This window comes from Eptatretus burgeri, chromosome 8, assembly GCF_056783735.1.
Source record: "Eptatretus burgeri isolate ZD-2024b chromosome 8, Ebu_testis_v1, whole genome shotgun sequence".
In the NCBI taxonomy this organism is placed as follows: domain Eukaryota; kingdom Metazoa; phylum Chordata; class Myxini; order Myxiniformes; family Myxinidae; genus Eptatretus; species Eptatretus burgeri.
The window spans coordinates 28,031,106-28,058,138 of NC_140968.1; the positions used below are offsets into that span (position 1 = coordinate 28,031,106).

Consider the following 27,033-nt stretch of genomic DNA (forward strand, 5'->3'; position numbering starts at 1 on the left):
AGAATACAGTAATTGTATCGAACACAAGGATCGTCTTGTATCTCTGTATCTAACACACGGATCGTCTTGTATCTGTATCTAACATGAGGATCGTCTTGTATCTATGTATCGAACACAAGCAAAAATGAAAGACATGTCATATGTACTGTACATTTAATAATGAATCCAAAATCCCTGAATTCCTTGCATTTCTTTGGAGCGGTGGAAGGCATATGAGGGAGGAGGGAGGGAGCTCAGGAGGAGAAAGCAATAGGAAGGAGGAACAAAAAGTAAAGTGAAGCAAATAATTTTACAATAGATGTCCTTCCTTGCTCAGTGCTCTTAAGTGAGAATTAAAAGTTGTAAATATTTGAAAAAAAATATATAAGTACGAGTTAAATGACATGCATGAGATGTGATGTTCAATGAATCCAGGTGTGAGATGAAGCTCAAATGCGTTCTTCTCAAGTCAAACGCATCAGTCCTTCCTAGGTTTGTGGAGGAGCTACACAACACTGGGTAGAGCATGTTCACAGAGCGTTCTGTTCTTTTGCAAGTAGTTTCCTTTAAGTTGTGAGAATTTTCAGTCTCGGTCCTAAAGTCTCACCTTATTTGGTCCACGAAGAATATCCCAAATTGCATTATCAACATCGAGAACAAGCTGACTGCAAGGCACAGTCCAGTTGCAAACAGTATAGGATTTAAAACCTTAACCAGAGTGCAAGTCAAATTAATCTCGGGGTTCTCCCCACCAGGTTGATCCAAAGGCATTTCTCTGGAGCTTGTATTTAGTTGTGGAATTTTGAGCCCCATGGAGGGAGAATACCCAGCATGCACGATGAATGGAATTGCCTTTGTTTTGCTGAAGTGATATTGATTTGTTCGTGATAAATGACTTTTGGGCCACAGGCATTGAGTACTGAACCAGAACCAGCTGCGACGGCAGAAACGGTAAGAAGTAGGACGCAATGAAGACGCATTGGGGAGAAAGCATCTGGATATCTCGGAAAGTATTGTTTTCCGAACATCCAGAACCTTGATTACTATCAGCATTTCCAAGGTATCTTTTCTTAAGGGGCATCTCAGTGGGTTATTGGAGATATTCAGTTGTGTTAACTTTGACACACGTTGAACAACCATGGGAATGTTGACTAGTCTGTTGCTGGACAAGTCCAGCGAATGCAGTTTGCCCATTTTGCCAAACACGTTGCCTTGCAAATCCTTCAAACGGTTCCCAGATAGGTAAAGAAACTCTAAGTCCAATTGCTTTAGTGTTCCAGGTGATAATTTGGATATCCGATTTCTACTGAGGTCGAGCAGTAGTAGGTTTGGAGTTTGTATGCGCTCGATATTCTGCAAATGATTATCGTGAAGTTTCAACTCCAAAAGATGGGGCATTTGGTAGACGTTTCCAAGTTCACTACGACCGAGTTTGTTATTGTGGAGGTATAGTCGCTCCAGGGATACTAGGCCTTGAAAAGCATGAATGCTGATTGTGTGGAGGTGATTGTATGACAGGTCAAGGTTCTTGAGGCCATACAAAGGTGAAAATGTCCGGTCTGTAATGCGCTCAATGTAATTGTGTGAAAGATCTAATGTGATCAGCTTTGGTAACTTGAAGAAACTTTCACTGGAAATGTTTGTAAATCTGTTCTTGAACACAAACAGAGCTTGAGTGCTTTCAGGCAGGGACTGTGGCAGGATGCTGTATTTTCCTTCCACGCAGAGTACAGTGGAAGTGTCCTTGTAGCATTTGCAGTCCGTGGGACACTGTGTGCAATTTACAGCGCCCGTTGTCCATAATAGAGAAATGCAGAGCAGTGGGAGACTTGGATTGTGCAGAAACAGGTCCATCGGTCTTCTGGGGATTGTACATACATACAATAAGATTAGTTCGAGTTTTATCATCAAATGCATCACCTGCTCTGTCGTGAAATACAATCTGCTTCACGTAACTCTGGCATGTGTTCAAGTATGGAGTTATTTTTGCATCAGCGCAAGTGTAAAAAAATAATGTTTACTAGTCCACGTTGGACTTGGTCCGAAACGGGGGCTTATGGATTTTCGTGTCCGTGCATGCGTGCGTGTTTGCGTTTGTGCGTCTGCAACCATATCTCAGACATGTATGGACCGATTTTATTTGTACTTGGCACAGACAACAAAAGATGTACATATGCACATAAGGCCTAAGTCACATTTGCTCTACGGCGAGGATACGGTGGCCGTACGCCCTCTGAATTGAAAGAAACGTGCGGCGGCTGCAGAGTTTCTGCGGTGGCCTCAGGGTGGCCCTACGCCGTTTGGCTATCTTTTACAGGCCGTAGGGGTCGCCGTGGAATTATAACTTTTTTTCATTTCTACGTTCGCCGTAGCAATTCGACAAGCCGAAAAAAAAAAAAAAAAAACGTAAACACAAAATTAACCCATTCGTTACCGTCCGTCTGGCCGCACGTTCGCCTTGGAGCCCCCCTGCGGTCGCCTTGCAGGCACCTTGCGTCTGCCTTGACAATTCTATGGCTGCCGCAGGGCCCCCTTAAGGTCACCGTGCGACATCAAATCAAAGACCATACGGCAACCCGACGTTTTCGGTCTCCACAATTTATAAATACGCCGTGCAGCTCCCCGAAAAATAAAAACATATGTGACTGCAACATTGTGTGACCGTGGAAATACTGCGGCCGCCGTATAATTGCTGGTGGCCGTAGATTTTGGAGACCCCACGGCCGCCGTGGCAAATGTGACTTAGGCCTAAGTTCTGTTTCGCGATGCGATCAAAGATGGCGACTGGTGGCCATTTTAGCTGTAAACAAAAAACCTGATGTTGAACACGTCCTCAACCATTTCTCGGACATGCATTTACCGATGTTGTTCGAACTTGGCACCCGGATAATGAATGATGGCTTGCATATGCACGTCATGTTTTTTTTTTTTTTCCTTTTTCTGAGATCAGATCCAAGATGGCTGACTGGCACCCAATTTGTTACTTAAATGTATCCCCAACCATTTCTCAGCCATGCATGGTCAGATTTTGTTCAAACTTGGCAATAGTACAGCACATGAAGGCATACACGTGCACGTCACTTTATTTGGTGATCTGATCAAAGATGGCTGACTGGTAGAGTATGTCATTAGAAAGAAACCCATTGTCTCTGAGGTCAAAAGGTCAACATAGGCCAAAGGTCAACAACTTAGGTGACGTTTCTAAAATCCTCAATTTTAATCCAATTGACTTGAAATCTGAAGACCATTTGCATATCAGGTCGCTGAATTCAACGTCCTATTCATTTTGAGATCAACATATGCCAAAAGGCCAATTTTGGCCAAATTGAGCCAAATTTTCTAAAATCCTCCATTTTCATCCGATTGACTTGAAATTTGAAAATGATTTATATATCAGATCATTGAATTCAACCACCAATTATTTTTGAGGTCACCATCGGCCAAAAGGTCAACATTGGCCTGATTTCTAAAATTGATATATAGGGCCAAAAACTATATCCATCAATAAATCTCAAAAAGTTGTGGATGAGTTATGACAAAACCAGATAGATGATTTGAATTGGTGACAAGAACAAGCAGATTGGGTTTTGGTTCGGATCCAGCCCATCAGTGGGATACAGAATGTAAATTGTTCCACCTGGCAGAGGTATGTGCTCTACAGGGTGCCCCACAGAAAACCAGGAAATTTGAGATTTTGAGATATATTTTGCTGTATTTTACCATATCAAGAAACTAACATATAAATTTTCTAACCGTTTTTTAATTTTATTTCAGAATGCAGCAGTTATCAAATTTTCAACGTGAGGTGATTGTTTTCTTTAAGAAAGAACATCCAACTTGGGGACAAGAAATAAACTGAAATAAACTCGACAAATAAACTGTGCCAAATTTCCTGGTTTTCTTTGGGGCACCCTGTACTTTGAGCTGTTTTGCCAAGTGTAACTCTGAGTGATTTTTATTTTTTTTTTTCATTTGTGTGTTTGTTTGTTTGTCTGTCCGCTCCCCTCCAGCCCAAACCGCTCAACCAATCATTCTGACATTTTCAGATTAATGGCACCGACTCTGTGACGGTCTTGCCTTGAAGTTTCGTAAAATTTGGTGGACCGAAAGGTTTTACATAGGCCAATTTAAGCCAAATTTTCTAAAATCCTGAATTTCGTCTGCGATTGACTTGAAATTTGAACAGGAATTGCAGATCAGGTCAATGAATTCAACCACCTATTAGTTTTGAGATCAACATAGGCCAAAAGGTCAACATAGGCCAAATTTCTAAAATTGTCAATTTTTATCCAATTCACTTGAAATTTGAAGAGCATTTGCATGTCAGTTCACTGAATTCATCCACCCATGAATTTTTAGGTAAACCTTGGCCAAATGGCCAATTTGGGCCAAATTTTCTAAGTCTCAATTTCCATCCAATGGACTTGAAATTTGAAGAGCATTTGCATGTCACGTCGCTGAATTCAACTACCTATTAATTTTGATGTAAACATAGGCCAAAAGGTCAAAATAGGTTGAAGGCCAATTTGGGCCAAATTTTCAAAATCCTCAATTTTCATCCGATTGAGCTAAAATTTGAAAACGATTTACATATCAGGTCACTGAATTCAATCACCTATTATTTTTGTGGTTATCATAGGTGAAAAGGTCAACATAAACCAAAAGGTGTCAACATCAGGCCGAATTTCTAAAATCCTCAATTTTAATCCAATTAACTTGAAATTTGAAGAGCATTTGCCTGTCCAGTCGCTGAATTCAACCACCTATTAATTTTGAGATAAACATAGGCCAAAAGGTCAAAATAGGATAAAAGGCCAATTTGGGCCAAATTTTCTAAATCCTCAATTTTCATCCGATTGAGCTAAAATTTTAAAAGGATTTACACATCGGGTCACTGAATTCAACCACCTATTATTTTTGTGGTTATCATAGGCGAAAAGGTCAACATATACCAAAAGGTCAACCTTGGCCAAATTTCTAAAATCCTCAATTTTAATCCAATTAACTTGAAATTTGAAGAGCATTTGCATGTTAGGTCGCTGAATTCAACCACCTATTAATTTTGATGTAAACATAGGCCAAAAGGTCAAAAAGGATAAAAGTCAATTTGGGCCAAATTTTCTAAAATCTTCAATTTTCATCCGATTGACTTGAAATTTGAAAACGATTTACATATCATGTCACTGACTTCAACTACCTATTATTTTTGAGGTCACCATAGGTCAAAAGGTCAACATAGGCTAAATTTGTAAAATCCTCAATTTTAATCTGATTCACTTGAAATTTGAAGAGCATTTGCATATCACGTCGCTGAATTCAAACAACTATTAATTTTAAGGTCAACACAGGCCTAATTACTAAAATTGATAGATAGTGCCAAAATATATATATATATATATATATATATATATATATATATATATATATATATATCACTCTATCTCAAAAAGTTGTGGATGAGTTATGACAAAACAAGGTTGGATAAGTTGCTTAGTTGACAAGAACAAGTGGACTGGATTTTGGTTCGGATCCAGCCCATCAGTGGGATACAAAACGTGAACTGTACCACCTGGCAGAGGTTTGCGCTCTGCTGAGTGCCGTTCTACTTTGCGCTGTTTTGCCAAGTGTTGCTCTATGAGTTATTTTCATTTGTTTGTCTGTCTGTCTGTCTATGTGCAGGATATTTCAAAAAGTTGTGGACGGATCCAGACGAAATTTGGAGGGCAGGTTGGTTGTGTCACAAGGATGAACTGATTAGATTTTGGTGAAGATCCGGATCTGGATCCGACTACGAGAATATTTTAAGTGATTATTCGCCATTGAGAGATAGGGCCAAACATGATACTTAGCACGATATCTCAAAGAGTTGTGGACTGATTCGGACGAAACTTGGTAGATACGTTGGGTGTGTGACAAGGAAGGATTGGTTCAGTTTTGGTGAAGATCTGAATGCGGATTTGGGCATGAGGATTATTTAATTCTTAAAGTGATTCTCCACCATTGAGAGATAGGGCCAAAAACAATATACTCCATGATATGTCAAAAATGTAATGGGCCTGATATGTTCTCTTGGATCAGGCATTACGTGGTGGAGGTACGCGCTCTCCCGAGTGCCCTTCTAGTTTTATATACGTTTCCTCCATTTCACTTTGTTTTGAAATCCTGTCATTGTTTTTGACACCATGACTTGATTCGAAACATTTTTTCATTTTGGCAAAATTTATCTCATTTGACATCATCAGTCACAACCGACCTGCCTTCAATTGTTTTGAACACCAATTTGCAATCTAACGACACGATGGCCTCCCAAATGCAGGAAAAGCTTTCCGGTGACTCAACTTTCTCGACACTCAACACAAAGCTTGTTCAAAAAGTTTATTTCCGAACCTCGATGTCGGTCAATGCCATTTTCAATATTTTGAAGAGATATTCATTTCTCCATTTGGAACAGATTCTACATGTATCGTATTGTCCAACAGGAAGAAGTTCAGTCTCTTCAACATCAAGGCCTCACCATCAACCATGACCTCTCCTCGGCCAACAATATAGCAAACCTTGCCTCCAAAGTCTGCCGCAGACTGGAAACTATCCATCGTTGAAAGTCGTATCTTAAAATGTTTTTGAACTACACTATCGACAAGGCCTTTGTCCATAGCTTAATGGAATACTGGTTTTCACTATGGGCAGGCACCCCAGCATCACATCTGTCTGTCCTGGATTCTGTGAAATATCAAGCTCTCAAATTATTGAAATCTCCCACGATAAGGCCAAAGCACAAGACCTGTTGCTCTCACATCGCAGACGTGTCGCTAACCTCTGTTTTTATTCTGGCCGAGCTCCCCCTGCCCTCTCAGACCTTCCCCAGCTCTTCCAGGAACCCCTCCTTGTTAAGCTCTCCAAGTCCAGGTATTCTGCAAATGTTAACCCTTTTTTCCCTCTTTTTATACGCCCGATATATATATATATATATATATATATATATATATATATATATATATATATATATATATATATATATATATATATATCGGGGCGTATTATGTGATACCGGTCGTCTGTCTGTCTGTCTGTCTGTCTGTCTCTGTCTGTCTGTCTGTCCGTCCGTTCCTGTCCGCACTCTAACTCCCAAAGTTTTCAACTTTCACGTTTCATATTTGGTACAAAGGTACAGACTGTGAAGACGGTCTGTCGTGACATATGTTCGTCATCTAAAGTGGTTGCCATGGCAACCAGGATGCTGTTTTCCATGTAGGAGCACAATTATGTATATACCTTCTTGTTCGGGTGTATATTGTGCTCACTTGCGCTCTTGTTCCAAATGTGTTAAACTGTTTGTGTTTTTGGGGGTTTTCTTTGCGATCTGCAAGTGTGATTCAAGCAGGTGGTGCACCACCATCTCATGTTATCCCCCTTTTCTACCTGCAATATTTCATCATGCCTATGCTATACCCACGATGACGGTCTAGAAATGGCTGCACCGATCCTGCTGAGAATATATTTTTGAACAAAGTCCCATACGATGGCCGTTATTATATGGCCACACATAATTCTGCACTCACCGTATTGAACACTGAATCTACCTGTCATGACTGCCATTTAATTTTCAAGTTAGATGGTGTCACCATTGGCTTGGTGAAAACGATCCGATTAGAAAATCGGTGCAAATGCATCCAGTCCTTTCGGATTACGAAAACCAGGCCGAGCTGGATTACTAACGTATGTGGATCCACGAAAGAAAGCTCCACAGAAGACCAAAAATTGTGGACTATGGTATTACAGGATACTGGAGAGATGGATGGGAAAATGCTGTATTTGTACCTGACGTGCGCAAAATTTCCACCTATTATTTTTCTCCGTCACTACTGCAGCAATAAGGTAGCAATCTGAACCATTTAGTTTTCAGTACTGCATACTTTATTTACCTGTATATTTTTAATTGAACTTACCACGGATGAACGATGTGTAGAATACCCTCCAATGTTGTCACCAGAAACTCCAACGCAGTGAGAAGGAAAACCTCCGCAAAGTCCTTCACAGAAGTCTTTGTTCCAAGGAAGACATCAGATATCTCGAGTGAAGATGGATCTGTATCAGATTTGGCTCAATTAAATCGAACCGAAGTGAACCGTTGAATCTTGAGAGATTAATCGAGCTGGGACATTAACCAAACGTTGGCACGTTTACATGTTCCTGATCCTTTCTATGGTGCATTGTGCACAGCGAGCATGTTGTTGCCACTCGAGTAGATGAAAGCTCCACCTCCAAACAGAGGATGCAGCTCATCATTCAGCAAGTCTTGATCATCCCACAGACAAACTCCAGACTCACTATTTTGGCACATTGCTCATTGAAAAGTTATTTGATTTTTTTTTGAGACATAACACATGCCATGCTTGAGCATTTGGCACATATTGGGATCGCTGCATGCTGTGCTGTTGGATATCACGTGTTGATGTGCTCTTTGTTTCACATTGATCATTGGGTTTTTTTTCATTTTCTCTACCTACAGCTGCCTCATGCCTTTTTTTGATGAAGATACCGGTCTCTTACTTCTGGCAGCAAAGGTTTGTTTTACAGACTTGTGCGGTGAAAGGGGTTGTTGATTATGCATTATGTTTTCGTTTTTATTTTCATAATCAAATGTTCCTTGGAATGCATTAATTTTCTTGATAGGAATTGATGGTAAGTGTACCGTATCAGGATTATCCAAGGCTGCATATTGTGCGGTTGATTAAACGTGTGTAACGTTGAACACTTATGTTCCATAAGTTGTACTAGTTCTACCATACTAAATGTTATGATGTTATACAAACATGTGATGCACCTGTGACTGAGTGAAGCGGTCAGTATGGGCATGAGGAAAATGTTTTTTTGTTATATTGAAAGTGTGAAATTGGAGTTTGGTCTTCCCTGAATTGCTTCTTTCAGGGTGACTACTTCATTGATTGCTTCGAAGTGACCAAAACCGGAGCCTTCTTAACCCAAGGTGATATTGAATACATCACTCAGCATTTATTCTCTGATGTACCATACTCCGTTGCAGAGGGTCAGTGCTGCTGAAGCAGTTTGACAAGGCTTACACTGTACTGGGTGGTTTGCCGTTGCATTCCCAGCAAAAAGTAGTCGGAGCAGGAATTTGTATTTTATCTAGGGTGCCGGCGATAGCTAACCTACTCTTCGCGAAAGACACCGTGGGATCTTTAATGCCCGTTAACGAATGCTGGCAGACGGGACACCCAGTTTAACGTCCCTCCGAGGGACGGCAAACACAATGATGAATCGCACTGCCTGTGAAACACCGGGGTGACTGCTTAGAGCGGGGTCTGGATTCGATCCCAGGCTAGGCAGCTTAGAGGTGAGTGGGGTTACCTCGAGGTCATCCTGTCACCCCCAGCATTTATTACGACACATGAATTTGCACAGCTTTTACATACATGCTTCTTGGTTGTGACCATTGGTACATTGTGGTTTGGTTTTGTATGTTAATGTCTTGAGTTCTGTTGTACCACCATATTAAATTGAAAACAATAATGGGTTGTTTTCGATTTGTTTTAGATGAGAAGAAAATAAAAGTTTATATGAAGGTTAATTTGTTGTCGTGGGAAGGCAAAAGGTGGGCATTGCCATTGCGGTATAAACTTGCAGTACTTGTTCTTTGTTAAGTGGAAAATTGGGAGAAGGTCATCACTGTCCTAATGACGAAAGCTGGCTGATATTTAGTCCAGTCCCTCATGTGATCATTCCTCCTACATCTGGGAGCTGCTTTGAAGAGGGAGGGCTGAGGCTGATTCCTGCAGTGTAGGAACACATTGCTTATATTGAGTACTTGGAAAAAAGAAACTCTTAAGATAGATTGAGGCCTTGAGTGCATGTGTTTAAATATTTGGATTGAAATAATTTTTTTATCTTCATTAAGATTTTTATGTATTCAGTGTGCCGGTGCATGACTGAGGAGGGGACACGTGGCTTGGGCTTGCTTCCAAAGCGTGCTGTTGATGTGATGGCCTGTGAGGTGATGCGTGCTCTGCAGCTCATTGGGAGTGCCATTGTGCCCATCAGCTACGTTGTTCCTCGAAAGGTTAGTCGCCAAGAATCTTTGGGCTGTTGGGAATGGTTTTTATTTTGGTTAATTTTTCATTCGTTTTCTAGTTTCTGTTTTTCATATTGATACCTATGCTCGGGGATGAACTAAATGAAGTAGGGCAACATGTTCAAAGATGGACAGGTGCTCAAAGGGGAATGGGGGGGTCAATAACATCGCATATTAGTGGATGAGCATCAGAAATGAGGTGGAGGTAACAGCTCAGCAAGAGTTGAAGTGAGCAGACGTGGGTATGGGGGAGAGCATGAGGTGATGTTGGGCAGCACTCTTGATTGACTGCAGGGAGTGCCATGAAACCATAGGATTCACATGTGGTCAGTGTGCCGGTACATGATTCCATGCAAGTAGTGGAGATGTTGGCAGGACTTTTAGGTAGCTTGAGCATTGATGGGTGATTGTGTGCATGTGTACGGAGTGTTGGTGGGGGTCTCGTCAAGGGGTGTTGTGTGGTTTATGTTGAGTTTTTCACCCAAGCCCATTCTCCTTCCGCTGAAAAGAAGGAATAAAACCCCCCCAAAAAACACTTAAAAAAAAAGCACAAACATTTTGCATTTTCTTAATTGATCTTGTGTTGATAAATTAGTGTGTTGTTGATGTGACGCAGGCATGATGGGCTGAATGGCCTCCACCTGCGTCGTGATTCCTTGTGAATAGACACAGGGAGTCAGTTCCGCAGACGGAATAGAAGGATAAAGAAATAGAGGGGAGCGTTCAGCTTAGAAATGAAGAAGGTAACCAGGTGTGCAATTTTGGAAGAACACTTGTGACATGGCCCTGGGGGGTGAGGGTGGGAGCAGCGAAGCCAGAAGTGAGGCAAGAGAAAACATATAATGTTTGTCTATTTATCTGGCCTCCTTGTCCACATGTAATTATCGGTACATTGACGTCTCACCCTATTTTGTCTTCCTCTTCCATGAACCTTGACCTCTGTGAAAGTAATGTTATCTATTCTCGACTGAGCATGTTATTGATGGGAATAAATTTACCTTTCATTCTTTCTCTATAGTTTGGAATTGCCAGCTGGGGATTGATTGGGGTTTTTTTGTTTGTTTCTTTTTTTTCCTTCTTACATTCTGATGATTTGTGTGCTTTTGTTTATGGAAACAGAATGTGTACGAGTTTCATAGTGATCTGTTCCCTGATACCCTTGGTGCAACCCCAGCCACGCAGGCTCAAGACTGGTGGCAAAACCATGATGGCCAGGTGACCGTCGGCATAAAGTTTTCTGCGCTCTGTTCTTTTTTTGTGTACAAATTCTTGTGACTGTTTGGTAGTGTTTTGTTTGTGAGATTATTGTGTCGTCCCTTTTAGGTGCAGCTTGTGAGCATGGACCCACTACAGCATGGCCTCCAGCGACATACATCTCCTGTGCTGGTTCCAGAGGGAAGGTCGCATGTAGAACAGCACATCGACACCAAAGTTCCAGAACCAGCTCTTGATCGGACATCATTGGTATGTCAGTCTGAAATATTTACCTCCACCACCGAAGGTGAAGGAGGTTATGTTTTCACCCCTCTCTATCTGTTTTGTTTTTCTGTTGGTCTGTTTGTTTGTCTGTGTGCTGGATATCTCAAAAAGTTGGGGAAGGATTCATAAAGAAACTTTGTGGACAGTTTGGGTGTGCAACAAGGTGAAATAGATTCGATTTTGGTGATGATTGATTCGATCTGAATGTGAGAATTTTTAAAGTTTTTTTTTTTTTGTTTGTTTTTGTTTTTAAAGCGATTCTTCACATTGAGAGATGGGGCCGAAAGTGATGTAAAGCAGGATATTTCAAAACGTTTTGGATAAGTTATGACAAAACTTGGTGGATGAGCAGTTAATTTAATTTTGTTTCAGGAATAGATGCAGATCCGGCTTATCAGTGGGATACAAAATGTATTGAAAAACAAAACCAGAACCTGAGCTCAGAATACAATCTGAGTCTTACAAGACCACAGACAAGACACGATGCATTGAGAAACCGTTCAGCTTGGCAGACCTATGTGCTCCACCGAGTGCCTTTTTACTTATGTCCTATTTAAACATCAGTTGCATCCTGACTTCGGCTATTAATTGCGTACGATTGGTACATACCTTTAAAACATTTCGGCCCATTAGACTGCTGAGACCCTGAGACCCCTTAGACCTATAAAGACCCTTTAAAGGGGAACCCAATCAGAATTTTTTTTTCTGAAAACCATTGAAAATCATTCATCATGGTCTAATTTGAAGGAAAAAAAAATATTTTGAAAAATTTTTTTTTTGCCAATCACAGTCTTGAAAAAAGCCTTGTGTCGATTTTTGTCAAAAATAATAATAATAAGGTGTCGATTTTTTCTATTTTTGACAGTGACGTCACACCTTGAACCCACCTTTATCCAAATGGCAGTTTGCATTGAGAAACGTTGTATTCTTGTGATTCCTTGTGAAGCTCAGATTCCGAAACTGATTCCACCAGCGTTGGCAAGTCTGAAGGTTCTCAGTTTATTGAAAATGATCAATGAGATTTTGAAGAAACCATTGGAGATAAAATTACTGATGGAAACTCTTTCGGGGGAATTGTGGAGCCGTGTCGTTTCAAGCCTTATGCGAGCGATTCAGTCTCCTACAGGGGAGGGGGATTTTCTTACTTGTATTTATGACCTGACCTTGGGTACTACCAACGCTTCTGAAAAATTTGGTGGTGATCGGGCCATCCATGTTTTTTTTGCTCTGATTTTTCAAGTATACGTGCATGCATGCATGCATACACATATACAGAGAAGTGCCTTATTTAATATAATAGGATTATTATCCGAAAGAGCTTTGAAATACATGCATGTAGCACATGGTTTGCATTTCGAGCCTGGAATCTTTCTTTAATTATGACCGTATGTGCCATTTCTTAAAAGATTGATGACTTTAAAGTTGCTTGTCAGTGCTTCAAACAAAGTCACCAGCGAGAAACCATCAGGAATCTTGGTTAGGTGTTTGCAAAAATATTGACATTAAAATGTTGAATATGAATAAAGTTTCTGCCATTGTTTGTTTTTCGTTTATTGGATATTTCCTTCATTGTTAGCTCTTTTTAACATTTTGTATCATGGGTGAAATTGCATTGAACACGATATTTCAATAAGTTGTGGACGGATTGAGATGAAATTTGGGGAACTAGTTGGGTGTGTGATGAGGACGAATTGATTTGATTTTGGTGAAGATCCAAATCCAGATCCGGATATGAGAATTATTTTATTTCAAAGTGATTCTTCACCATTGAGAGATTGGGCCAAAAAACGATTTAGAGCATGATATTTCAAAAATGTATTGGGCCTGGTATGTTCTCGTGGATTAGGCATTGCGTGGTGGGGGTATGCGCTCCATCGAGTGCACTTCGAGTTTTACATTGTGTTGTACAGTAACTGCATTGATTAGATGTTGGTCCATCAAATGTAACATGTCTTGCAATCCTGGCAAATGTCATTCTCACTCTATCACTCTGGCAGCATCATCAAACAAACCCACATATTTCCATGGTCAGTCAGGAAAGAGGTTCATTCTCTGAACTTCTCCCATCAGCCACCACCTCTCCTTGACTGACCATATCATGAAGCTGGCTTAAAGCCAGCTGAAGATTGGGCATCCTCCATCATTCGAAGTCATTCATTGAAAGCAGAATTAATCACTGCCTAAATGACCTTTGCCCTTAGCATCATGGAGTACTGCTGCTTTCAGATGGCACTTTCAAGCCAGGGTTTCATCTGCTAAAATTGTCCCTTAAGGACTGGAGCCACAGCGATTGAAACCTTTAAATACCTTCTTATAATAACTTCAGGGTTGTAGTCTTACAAGACCAGATGTGATTTTTACTATCTGATGTGTTTGATTGCATTGTATGTGCAGAAAGAAGCAGTTCAAGAATTAACAGGTGGGGGAAACGGTATCAATGCTGAATCGAAGAAGACAAAGTTCGGTGCAATGGCCTCATGTCATCTACTGGGTAATTGGTGAACACATCACTTTTTACTTGAACATGGCACGATTACATCATTGCAAAACAAAAGTGGAATTTCCAAAGTTTAAAATTAGTGCCATATTTTTGGTATATTATAAGTTGATACTTTTCCCCCTGGAAAATCGGTCCTCGGCTTGGACTCAGAATCGAGTCATCTATGGTTTAAGATATTAAATTGCGTAAATGAAAATTTTTTTGCAAAGTGTGATATTTTCTGAGATAAATTCTTTAATTGTTGAATTTATAAAACACACGACGGTAATTATTGCCCGGAATATTTTCCAATTGGGTGAGCAATTAAACATGAATCCGCTCTCACTGCCGCATGCAAAATTATCCAATGAACAACGAGCATGCACTCACCAAGTACGTTTGACCCACCCCTTTCAATCCAAATCATATGTATCCATCCTTACTACGTCATCTATAAATGCCTCCTGTAAAGTCACGAAAATCGTAAACGCCAGCTTTTCAGTTGCAAGTTAAGTTTTTGTTGAGGAAAATAGCGGCAATATGGCTGTGCATAGGAAATACGGGCTCAGCAAGAAATATGTTTGGGCCTGACAAAATTTAATATGCTACTGGACGACCCGTGAACCCATTGGGTTCCCGTTGTGACAGCATTTGATTAAAAAAATCATGTAAAACAAAACAATAAGTTAGCGCCAGCAAACTATACTGCTGAGGTTGTTTGCATTGATCAAATACTCCCGAAGAATACTTGACTGAATCGGGAATTGATTTTTTAATAATTTTTTTCGTTGCCCGATTTGAATGAAACTTGATATTGCGCGTCAGTGCGAAAAAAAAAAATAAAAAAAACGGAGAATAGAAAGTCAAAGAAATTATTGTGCGTAAAACACAATTTTATTTATTAATTAACACGGAAATATTAGATCAAAATGGCAATGTTTATTTTATGCTTAAAAATATATCGTTCTTTGTCTATACTAAATGTTTGAAATTTTTTAATAAATCATTTCAAGAAAAAAAAAAAAGATAGCTCCAGCGAACTATACCGCTGAGGTTGTTTGCATTGATCAAATTCTCCCGAAGAGTACTTGACTGAATCGGGAATTGATTTTTAAAAAAAAATTTTGTTGCCCTATTTGAACAAAACTTGATACTGCATACTGCAGGAGAATGGTGAGTAAGGTGGCACTAAAATTTTTGCGCTATCTTGTACCGTTTTGTCTGTATTTCGGGAACATGCTTGCATACATACATACATACATATACACATACACACACACACACACACACACACACACACACACACACACACACACACACACACACACACACACACACACACACACACACACACACACACACACACACACACACACATACAAGATGAGTGTTTTAATAATATATAGATGAATGAGAGCTGATAATGATTCTGGAGCTTGGTTAAAAAGTGCACCTCTATATGATGACCATGTTAAAACTATATGCATTCCTAATTTATCTGAAAGGTGGTCCCACAAAGCAATTGATTTAATATGCACAAAACAGCTCATTAATATTGTTGCGCATTCGCGCCCACCGGCGTACGAACGGCCACGTGACTCGAATCGCAGCACGTCGCCCACCGGACGGACAATTCTGTCGTGACCCTCTCGGTCTAACGCCGGGAGCTAGTCACGGGTGGGCCTTTCGGCCCCACCACGATCGTGCCAATCGGCCACCCGTGTGGGATAGCGTTGTTCGCCAAACTCGACCTACCTAAGTCCCCACGCGGAGAGTAGATCGGGCGATCGCACCTCGCCGCAGGTCGACCCTGGACACGGGCCGCTTAAGCGACCCGTTCCGTACTATCGGGATAACCGAGCGGTGTTATCGTCGGCCTCGACGGTTCCGATTAATTATCGGGCGTATTAAGCCCACGACCAACCCTTTACGTGAAGCAAGATGGAGATTCAATTAAAGAAAAGACTAAGCGAAATGGGAAAACAGTTCAACATGATGCACATTTATTCCGCGGCACACGGAAAGCACACATATACAATTAAAACAATTATGCACAAAAAGCAGATGTAACAAAAGAAACAATGACTCAGAGATACTACCTAATAAGACCGACACACGGCAACACTTAACAGTTTTACTTCACCAGACTGGTGCCACACACACACTCGTTTACACAGAAACAAAAGAAAAGGGCCACCCTCAAAGACAAGGGGGCAGACGGGGTCTGTGGGCCAATATTTGCGCGGGACCTGAAAGAACGGTCAGGTCCGCGAGACCGGGTGGGTCCTACCCGTGTCTTTGTGATGAGCCGCAAATGTGGCAGCGCGGTGGTACCCCGACTTCATGCTCCTTTGCGGGTTTCGTTGGCACTGCTTGGAGTGGGGTGGGAACGGGGCCCCCTTTTCGCACTATCTCAGCGCGGGGGAAAAAGGAGGGGGGAATTGTTGATGCTCTGGGGAAAGAGTATAGCTGGCTTGCTAGGGTCCCGTGACGAGCGATTCCACCGCGATCTCGTCGCCGACCGCCGTCTTCCTTGCCTCGGACCCGAACTCCTCAGTCTCTTCCCCCAATTCTCCTCAGCCGACTGCCGAAAACCACCCAGACGCCTTCGCCTCCCGACTCCACTCCGCGCTCCAAACTGCCTCTGCCCAAAACTCTCTCCGCTCTTCTGCCACTCTCCACTCTTCCAAGGCCGACTCTGCCTTTTCTGCCACTCTCCGCTCTTCCAAGGCCGACTCTGCCCAAACCGACTCTGCCCAGATTCGCCCCGTGCTCGGCGCTTTATTGGCTGGCAGGAGAACCCATATGCAAATTTCTGGATCAGAACGAGCTCGGGGGCGGAGCCACGTTCACCCATTGGACTGAGAAAAAGGGGCGTGAATCTCCCCTCATCCTAGAATTTGCATAAATCGATTCCACATAGACGCGCCTGGAGGCGGGGTCGCCGACCGCCGTCCTTCTCGCCTCGGACCCGAGCTCCTTGGCCTCTTCCCACAACTCTCCTCAGCTGATTGCAGAACCCAACTCGATGCCTTCGCCACCCAACTCTACTCTCTGCCACACTCTGCTGCTGCCACACTCTGCTCTTCCAACCAAAAACTGACTCTCCCACCAAAACTGACTCTTTCCCGATTCGCCTGGTGCTCGCCGTTTTATAGGCCGGCAGGAGAAACAATATGCAAATTTCCGGATCAGAATGACCTCGGGGGTGGAGCTACGCTCGCCAATTGGACGGAGGAAAAGTGGGCGTGAACCTCCCCTGATCCTAGAATTTGCATATATGGATTTCACACAGACGCGCCTGGAGGCGGGGCCAAACCGCCCCGCGCTCGCTGATTGGACGGATCAGAAGTGGGCGTGTTGCATTCCTGATCCGAATTCTCCTCGGAAAGGCCGCATTTTGCACTCGCGGCTCGGCGCGCATCTTGTACGAGCCCAGGACAGCCCGACGCTCAGTGCTCGCAGGTGGTGCGAGAATGGCCACAGAAGGAGAGAGGTGAAGGTGGTGGAGGGTTTATGGTGGTGGTTTATGGCCATGGTGCCGTTTGGAATGGCGGTGATGCGATGTTTGCGGGAGCGAGTTGTGAAGGTAAAGATCGTGGCTGTTGGCGTTGTTGTTGTTGTGAAGCGGGGTTGTGGTTTGTGTTTGTTGTGTGATGGCGGTTGAGACGTGGTTGGTTCAAAATAAAGATAGAACAGAAAAACGGCTCTCTCAAAGGGTCGCAGCCCGAATGAATCACATTTATTCCCTCTAAACAACGGGTTTGGGCTAACTATACATGTACTTACAGAGATATCTCACCTACGGGACCTGAATGGTGGTTTGCAAATTTCCTCAACCGCAACAATATCATGGCCCTGGAATAAAGATTTACACACTGGCAATCGTAAAACCCTTCACTCCACAACACACAAGAAAAACGCAAAGAAAATTGAAAACCCACTCTGTGGGAGTACCTCCTGTGCAGCTGCCCTTCGCATGGCAGCTCACCGGATGATGGAATTGGGGCAAAACCTTTGGGACCCCCATTACATGATGAGAGGAGGTAAACCATGGGGTAACCTTCCTGGGTCAAATTGCCATTGTGTGTGTTGGGGTGGTGCTGAGATGTCATCCACCAGACGGAAGTCTCTTTGGGTTAACCTGAGGAAGTCCGTTTGGGTGTGTGTCTGGAATGTCCTATCCCTAAGAGAGGATGATCACCTGTCTCTGTTATCATCTGAGCTCAAGCGTTTGGACATCGGTATTGCAGCTCTCTCTGAGGTACGGAGACCGGATTGCGGCGAGATCATGGTGGGTGGTTACCCCTACTATTGGTCTGGTCGCTCTGATGGTTACCATTCCCAAGGAGTTGCTGTAGCTGTGTCCAATAAGCTGACCCCAATGATAATTGAGGTAACACCGGCCAACGAGTGTATTATGAGACTAAGGATTCATCACTCCTTGGGTGTCATTTCCCTGGTCTCTGTCTATGCTCCGACTGAGGTGAGTAATCTCACCATGAGAGATGCTGTCTGTGGTTGAGCAGTGCCCCAGGCAAGATACTCTTCCAGTCTTGGGTGATTTCATTGCATCGATCGAGACTGGAACTGATTGGGATGTTTATGAGACGTGTTTTGGTCCCCATGGGTCTGGAACTATGAACCAGAATAGCACTAAGTTCCTTGACTTTGCAAGAAGTCGTGGACTTACGGTGGCTGGTTCATGGTTTCAGTGCCCACAGGCTCATTGCTGGACTTGGTATTCTAATACTGGTGTGACAAAGGAGATTGACCACGTGCTCATTGATGGTCTCTGGAGGACGATTCAGAACTGCTGGGTATACGGGAGTGCTCAGTTCCTCTGTACCGATCACAGGCTTGTTATAGCAACTCTGAAGTTGCAGCTTAAATCTGGGATAATGGTACCATCCCAGCTTGCTTTGGCTAGATGTTGGTAAGCTCAAGGATGAGAGGGTAGCTGAGGAGTTTGTGAACAGGCCGAGTAGGGATTTGGAAGGTCTGAGTGCTTTGGGGAATCCTGAGAAGTTGTGGAGTGCCTTCAAGCCCACCATCCTTGATGATGCCGACGGATGTCTTGGAACTCACCAAAGGGCGAAGAAGAATTTTGTTTCTGAATAGACACTGGATACCATTGACCAGAGCCGCACGGCCAGGATTAATGACTGAGATGAGCTGTTGAGGAAGTTGATGCGTAAAACTGTACTTGTGCTGAGGGTGGACAAGGAGGCCTATGTGCAAGGAATCTGTGAGGGGGAAGAGCATCGCCTGTGGTTGAGTGATTCTTGGCCTGCTTACAGGGAAATCCGCACATTGCGTTCCTCCAAGCCTGTCCATTGGTGTTCTGCAGTTAGAGTGGAGGGTGGTGTGCTTGAAATGAAAGCGAGAGAAGAACCTTCAGAGTGTAGGCTTTATTCCATTTGATTGAAGCCGCTTCTACGGGCACATCAGGGAATACAGGTGCAGCAAGGAGTACATAAGCAGTAATGTATACACGTGCAACTAATCACCGCAAAATAAATCAGTATAAGCACGGAGTCCGATATACTCTCAATTCTCACCATTCAACGAGCACCAAGTGAACCGCCGCCGTAAATGACAATGCCCCAGGGACAATCGCCCCGTCCGCGCGGAGCTTGGGTTTACCTATTCCGTGCTCGAGCCGTGCGACATGTGATCACACGTCACGTCCTTCAATTCACCACAGTGCTCTTGACAGAGGAGTCCGGAGTGAAGGCCCGCTGGGCCGGTTACTTTGAGTGGCTGCACAAAGCTGATTCACCAGCTGTCAAGTTGGATGTCAGGGGTGTTACTATTCCTGTTGCTGACTCTCCAAGCAACTGTGATCCACCTTCATTTGTGGAAACACAGGCTGCAGTGAACCAGTTTAAATGGGGTGAAGCTCCTGGGATCTGTGGCGTCCATGCTGAACTTCTCAAGGCTGGTGAATGCTGCACTCGTGTCGTTGCATGCAGTTCTGTGCTCTGCCTGGAACACAGGCATCATCCCAACTGACTGGAAGAGGGGCCTTGTTGTCCTACACTGGAAAGGGAAGGGTGATCGCCAGGACTGCAACAACTACTGAGGAGTGATGCTCCTCTCATTGCCAGGCAAGGTCTTTGCCTGGATAATTCTTGATCAGGTTCGCCACCATCTTGCTTGAGCACCGGCGCCCAGAGCAATTGGGCTTCACACAAAAGAGGTCAACAATTAACCGTATCCTTGCTCTTCGGGTCCTCACCGAGTGCAAACGAGAGTTTCGGCAGGCCTGCTTGCAGCCTATCTTGATCTCTGTAAAGCGTTTGATTCAGTAAATCATGATGCCCTCTGGAGGATTCTTGGTCTTCGTGGGGTGCCACCAACACTGATCAATCTGATGTCTGAACTATACTCTGGTATTGAGAGTGCTGTGAGATGTGGTGGTACCATCTCCGACTTCTTTCCAGTTGTTACTGGAGTTCATAAGGGGCGTGTATTGGCCCCACCCTTTTCAGCGCTTGTATGGATTGGATTCTGGGGATGAGGTCGGAGAGATCAAGCTGCGGTGCATCGTTTGGGAATGTCAGGATCTCTGATCTTGATTTCGCAGATGATGCAGTCATCTTTGTGGAGACTAATATCCTTTCAGGGGCCCTCAAGGTGCTTAATGAGGAGTCTGAGCCACTGGGATTATGGGTTTCCTGGGTCAAACCTAAGATCTAGCCTTTCAATGACATCTTGGATGCTGCTTTCTTGTCTGTACCTGTTTGTGGTGAGGATGTTGGTCACGGAGAGATTCACTTATCTTGGCAGTGATATTCATGTCTCTGCTGGCTGTGAGCCAGAGGTCAGTAGACGTCTGGGTTGGGCCTGGGGAGTCATGCATTCACTGGATCATGGGATGTGGCACTGTCAGTCCCTGTGCAGGAGGACAAAAGTCCAAGTCTTCAGGTCCTTGATGCTTCCATTCTTGTTCAACGGATGTGAGACTTGGACTCTGACCAAGGTTCTGAGACAGAGACTTACTTCCATTGGTACCAGGTCTCTTCGGAGAATCCTTGGCTGTCATGTAGCTCTTTTTCGTGACGCTGATCCTGCTCACCAGATTCTCTCAGCGAGGGAGCCTCCTGAGTGGAGGAGGCCAATGGGCCGACCACATGCCTCGTGATTGCAGCAGGTTGATGAGTATCTCAAGGAGATTGAGAAGGGCCAGGCATATGCATGGGGGATAGCCAGACGAAGGCCCTGGAGTACTGGCAGAAAGTGGACGCAGCGACGCGCTGCTCTGGCGCATGCCCTCATACTTGACCTGACCTGGAAGTACCGTGTGTGTGTGTGTGTGTGTGTGTGTGTGTGTGTGTGTGTGTGTGTGTGTGTGTGTGTGTGTGTGTGTGTGTGTGTGTGTGTGTGTGTGTGTGTGTGTGTGTGTGTGTGTGTGTGTGTGTGTCAGTCAGTGAGGGTTTAACACCTCTATTGGTATATATGACAGTTTTGCTATCTGTTGTAGTTGATTTTACTCCTCCTGTCCTCTAAATCGACTTGTCTATGAATGAAGAAAAGAAAAGAGGTGAAATTGGACAATTTGACCTGTACTCTACAAGTTATGTGCCAAAAAATATGGTGTGATGATCATCAGGTTTTGTTTATTTCCATATTGGGTCCAAGATTCAACTTTTGTAGGTCTTGTGAAGGCAGCCATGTCTTGTGCACACAATCATTCCGAGTTTTATTTTTTTTTAAATTTTTCTTTTGTTAACTTTTATTTGTATACAATGTTGATGTTTGTGGAGAAGCTCGAGTTTTGATCATTATTGGAGTCATTGGTTTCAGCTGCATTGTTTGTGAGGCACATGGTTGACAATGTATATAAATTTATTAAGTGAGTAACCTTGCTTCCTCTTCAATTCTTAAAGACATTTGTGCAGATTTCGCTCCGTATGGAATGTTAACATCACATTTGTGAGTTTATGATTGTTGGTAAATGCAGTTCTCTAAGTGACATGAGTACATGTGCCATTCTTCCAACGATAAGTGTTTTGTTACCAATGCAACAGTGACATGTTCAGTCACTTTGAAGCATTTTCTATTTCCAGAGATTTTTAAATGTAAATGCTTCATACTGCTGCCTTCAGAGATGTATTTAAACCAGAACCTTTGGGATGCCAGTTCTCGTAAATGAATTCATTTATTGTCGTCGTCTTTTTTTTTTCTTTTTTTTTTTCTTGACTATATCTTATCAGCATTATGTTGCCAGAAAGTCTGCATTGGATGAGCATTTTGCATGACCTTTAGACTATTTGGATATGTCATTCTAGGACCGACGTCAAAATTCCGTCACCTTCAAGGTACCGTGCTCCACCGCAGCAGTCACATCTCCAATTTGTGTGGCCTTAACCTGACCACGCCGGGCGAATGTGACGGCTTCACGGCTAATTATCAAAGGGTCGCTGTGCCTCTTGCTACCACCGGTGGTCAGCTGGCTATACTTGAGGTATCATTTTTTTTCAATGAGCACTCGGTTTATACGAAGGATGTCTGTCGGTTTCAGAACAAAGGCATAATTCTTGAGATGCCAAATAATGTTTCCATTTCAGTTTGGAATAAATAAGCGAGTTTGAAAACCTGTTGTGAATGAGGGTGCAATGAAACATCGCCATACTTTTTATATTGAATTTGAATTGTTTTTATTAGTTTTTGTTTGAGGTTTTCTATATGACCAACTTTGGGCTCATTTTGGACTGTGCAGCTATCAAAACCAGGAAAGCTGCCTCCTGGTACATTGGCCACAGTACAAAATGTTGCTGGGGTGACAGACTTCTGCTGGGATCCCTTCAACCCAGCTCGCTTGGCTGTTGGTGAGTACGAGACAAAACTTTGACAAAAAGGCGATTTTGCTTTTCATTTTTAGCTCACCTGGTCTTTAGACAAGTAAGTTTATGCGATCGAGCAGTGTTTGAGTCAGCGAGTCAGTCAGTCCGTAAACACTTCAATCATTATCACTTGAACCACACGATTTTAATGAAACTTGGCCACGAGCTTCATATCTGATGCTTAACAAAGATGTATTGACTGCATCAAAATCTGTGCTCTTTAAAGGGGTCTCTGTAGGGGGTGGAGGGGTTTAGACACCCCCCCCCCAAAAAAAAATTGGTATTTGCTCTTTTCTCCAAAGCAATACTCACAATTTTGTGATGAAACTTGACTACAAGTTTAATCACCTGTGTTGTACCAAAGTGTATCGACTGCATCAAAATCTGCACTCACTAAAGGGGTCTTCATGGGAATTGACCCCACCTCCCCCACCCAAAATAAAATAGGTATATGCTCTCTTTGAATCTACACACACAATTTTGATGAAACTTGACCAAAACCTTCATCACCCGTGATGTACCAAAGTGTATCGACCGCATCAAAACCTGCGCTCATTTTATGGGTCTACAGGGGTTTCTGACCCCCCAAAATAGGTATTTGCTCTCTTCTCCAAAACTACACGCGTGATTTCGATAAAATTTGACCATAACTTTCATCAACTGTGGTGTACCAAAGTTTGTTCACGGCATTAAAAAGAAAATCAGGGTCGAAGGTGGTCTGCGGGGGGGGGGGGGGGTGGGGGGGGGTTGAGTAACTGTTGCTTTCTAGTAACTAACTGTTTTTTTTATGATTTTCTGGTTTTCTTTCTTTTCTCCACGCTCATTGTGGTACACACAGTGACACAAAACAGCAGAATGACTTGTTTTCTCTATTCAAACTATTGTTTTTTTCTCGTTTTCTCTTTCTCGTTTTATCTTTCCCGTTTTATCTTTCTCGTTTTATCTTTCTCGTTTTATCTTTCTCGTTTTATCTTTCTCGTTTTATCTTTCTCGTTTTATCTTTCTCGTTTTATCTTTCTCGTTTTATCTTTCTCGTTTTATCTTTCTCGTTTTATCTTTCTCGTTTTATCTTTCTCGTTTTATCTTTCTCGTTTTATCTTTCTCGTTTTATCTTTCTCGTTTTATCTTTCTCGTTTTATCTTTCTCGTTTTATCTTTCTCGTTTTATCTTTCTCGTTTTATCTTTCTCGTTTTATCTTTCTCGTTTTATCTTTCTCGTTTTATCTTTCTCGTTTTATCTTTCTCGTTTTATCTTTCTCGTTTTATCTATCTCGTTTTATCTATCTCGTTTTATCTATCTCGTTTTATCTTTCTCGTTTTATCTTTCTCGTTTTATCTTACTCGTTTTAGGTCATCTCGTTAGAGATGACCGAATAAAACCAGTCTCGATGTCCATACATTCGTCCCCATTTTTTTCTTCCGATTTTCTTGATATTTGGTATGTGGGTAGATGTCGATGAGGGATGCACGACGGTATGACCTTTGACCCTATTGAAGGTCAAGGTCAATGTCACTCCTAATTTGCAAAATCGTCCATTTTCAAAATCTATCTCCTCCGCCATTTATGATCCGATCTTCGAAATTCCTTCGGATTCTGATAATGTGGAACAATATCGAAATTTGGTCAGGCCGGTTTTTTTTGAAATCCGTCCTGGTTATCGAGTCACGTGTTTTCAAAGCTGGAAAATCGTCGATGTGATACGGTCAAAAGCAAATTCGACCGATCTTGATGAAACTTTGTATGAGTAGGTAGGGTAGGGGTCGATGAGTGATGCACGACGGTATGACTTTTGACACGATTGAAGGTCAAGGTCAAGACCACTCCAAAGTTGCAAAATCGTCCATTTTCAAAATCTATCTCCTCCGCCGTTTGTGATCCGATCTTCGAAATTTCTTCGGATTCTGATAATATGGAACAATATCTAAATTTGATCGGGCTGGTTTTTTTAATTTGTCCTGTTTATCGAGTCACGTGTCTTCAAAGATGCGGTTTGATTTCTGAGGTCCGGTTTCTATCCTTTTGAAGACACATTGATCATAAATGTTCCACATCAACCATTTTCAAAATCTATCTCAGGATAACTCAGAAATGTAGTTTGATTTCTGAGGTTTTCTATCCTTTTTACTCCCGGGCTTTCGTCTGTACGTTGAACCAAAAGACAAGACGACATCAAAGCCATTCTAAGCCGATCAGAGATCCACATCTACAGAGCTTCAGAGATGGCCGTCACCCCCAACCGGGGGTAATTTTTTTCTCTTTCTTTCTAACCCTAACCTTACCTGGGGAACTGTTCTCTCAACTTCCATACTCGTTTTCTCTTTCTCTATTGAATGAGTAATTTTTATATTGCAGACCCCTTTAACTCACCACAAGTGAGTTCAATTCCAAAGTAAAGGAGAATCACCTGCTTGAAATGTAATTATTTCTAACAACTTGTAAAAGGTGCCAGTAATATTGTACGGCCATTTTAGGACTTCTGTGTGGAATAAGCCAAGATTTAGTAATTTTTCAGCTTTTTTTGTTTTGTTCCACTGCAAACCAAAGAAATACATCTCTGGATACCAAAAGGTTTTAAAATTTCAACAATTTTCTGGAAGAAATGGTGCATTATTTGAAAATAGTACAGGGTGCCAATATTTTTGGCTATGACGGTATATATTTTCCTCCTTTGGAGAATATTGTTTGATGACTGCTTTTATGGAATTTTAAACAATTTTTTAATCACGATCACACGTTTGAAGTTTCTATGACATTTTAAAGAGGTATCAAATTTGCACATCTTTTCTAATTATCCTTCTAAATTTCAATCTGGGTAATCTTTTATTGCTGTCACTTTCCAAAAACTAGGAATCTCAAATTTGAGTAATGTTATGACCTTCAATTCACAAGTCATTCACTTGTTTGTTCATTCCTTCTTCTTAAGAGAAAAATCAATTTCTTACCAACTTTCTATTTTTCTTTTAATTATCCTCTTAACTTTAATTATGAGTGTTTGTATTTATGTCTTTTCTTTCTTGATGTTGTTTTTCCATTAATCATTCTTTTATTACAACAAAAGATGACACCTGGTTTTGTGGCCATCTTAATAATTATTTCAGCTTTGTTTGAGAGGAGAGGAGAGGAGAAGGTAAATTGAATCCCCCAGGATTGTGCAGAGGAAGAACACTTACCTCTGAATTGTTTAGTCTGGGTTTGATTCCTGACCCAACTACAGACTGCTTAATTGGTGTTTTGCAGGCAGGACATTGCATCATTGTGTGTGCTGACCCTCGGATTGACCTTAAGTTGAGGTTGCCACTCAGTTCTTCTTCCAGCATTAGTTTGTGGACATTAAAGAACCCACAGTAACTTTTGGCAAAGAGTAGGCGAGTTATTGCTGGCAGCCTGGACAAATGACTAATTCCTGCCACATTCGGTCGAACGTCATGCTTGGACAGCTGTTTCATGAAGTACTTGGACCAAGTAAATGTACATAATCTGAGTTGGTGACCCCAACATAATGGGAGAACGGCCAAAGTAGGAGAGCGAGAGAAGGTAATCTGAGAAAAGAAAAAATAAGATATGAGATGGAGATAGAGACAGGCAGATAATAATCAAGGTAAAAGTGTCTGGAAGAAAGAAATCTGGACATAAGAAATGGTGGTAAACGTAGAGAGAGGATGGACATAGATGAGTGGAGGTTGGGTGTGGGTAGTCTTCAATAACACCACCATTTTTGTTTACTTTTAGAATCTGTGTGTAGGTAAAGGCATGCTGATGTAGACAGGATTTTTATTCCAGGTTCTGCAAGCTGAACTGCACTAATGAGACTTACTATATTACTGTTGTATAATTGGTTAAAAAAATTAACTCACCTGGTTCAATCATAACTTTCAGGAAGGAGGTAATCTGCATGCATGTAGTCCACCCATTGTGGTTGACTATCAACGTTCTCGGAGCACTTCGTTATGGACACAAAATCTCTACCTTTGCAAAGGCTTTGCTACCCATAAAACATCTCAATAACCAGAGAGAAAGAGAGTATTGATTTAAACGTGAATATACATTAATGATTCATAGACTTGCTTTCAATAATTTTCGAGATGTTCGCATTGTGCTCCAAAAAGCAGTGCTGGGTGGATTTGCCAACATGAGGAATTATCTTATAAAAGTTTTTG

General features: G+C 42.3%; 2 protein-coding genes across 6 annotated transcripts in view; one reads left to right on the forward strand and one right to left on the reverse strand.

Moving 5' to 3' along the window:
• LOC147021396 (vasorin-like) lies at positions 1–26,865 on the reverse strand. 2 transcript variants are annotated; one of them, XM_085891312.1, is made up of 2 exons: positions 26,731–26,865; positions 1–1,840 (listed from the first exon to the last, which is right to left on the reverse strand). In XM_085891312.1, the coding sequence occupies exon 2, from the start codon at positions 1,831–1,833 to the stop codon at positions 583–585; it is 1,251 nt and encodes a 416-aa protein (XP_085747438.1). In that variant the 5' UTR covers positions 1,834–1,840; positions 26,731–26,865; the 3' UTR covers positions 1–582. The 2 variants fall into 2 exon arrangements, with proteins under 2 accessions (XP_085747438.1, XP_085747437.1); XM_085891311.1 differs by lacking the exon at positions 26,731–26,865 and adding an exon at positions 7,926–8,503.
• Positions 1–27,033, forward strand: part of CORO7 (coronin 7) — a 97,468-nt gene that overhangs the window by 35,195 nt on the left and 35,240 nt on the right. For all 4 annotated transcript variants that reach the window (XM_085891309.1, XM_085891308.1, XM_085891306.1 and 1 more), the window contains exons 10-17: positions 8,489–8,543; positions 8,908–8,965; positions 9,912–10,057; positions 11,189–11,284; positions 11,393–11,533; positions 13,943–14,039; positions 22,322–22,497; positions 22,753–22,861. In XM_085891309.1, the coding sequence (XP_085747435.1) occupies positions 8,489–8,543; positions 8,908–8,965; positions 9,912–10,057; positions 11,189–11,284; positions 11,393–11,533; positions 13,943–14,039; positions 22,322–22,497; positions 22,753–22,861 (878 nt within the window). The remainder of the gene's footprint in view (positions 1–8,488; positions 8,544–8,907; positions 8,966–9,911; positions 10,058–11,188; positions 11,285–11,392; positions 11,534–13,942; positions 14,040–22,321; positions 22,498–22,752; positions 22,862–27,033) is intronic.

Coding starts and splice junctions, on each gene's coding strand:
- LOC147021396 (XM_085891312.1), bottom strand. CDS start 1,833: ATGGACCTGTTTCTGCACAATCCAAGTCTCCCACTGCTCTGCATTTCT.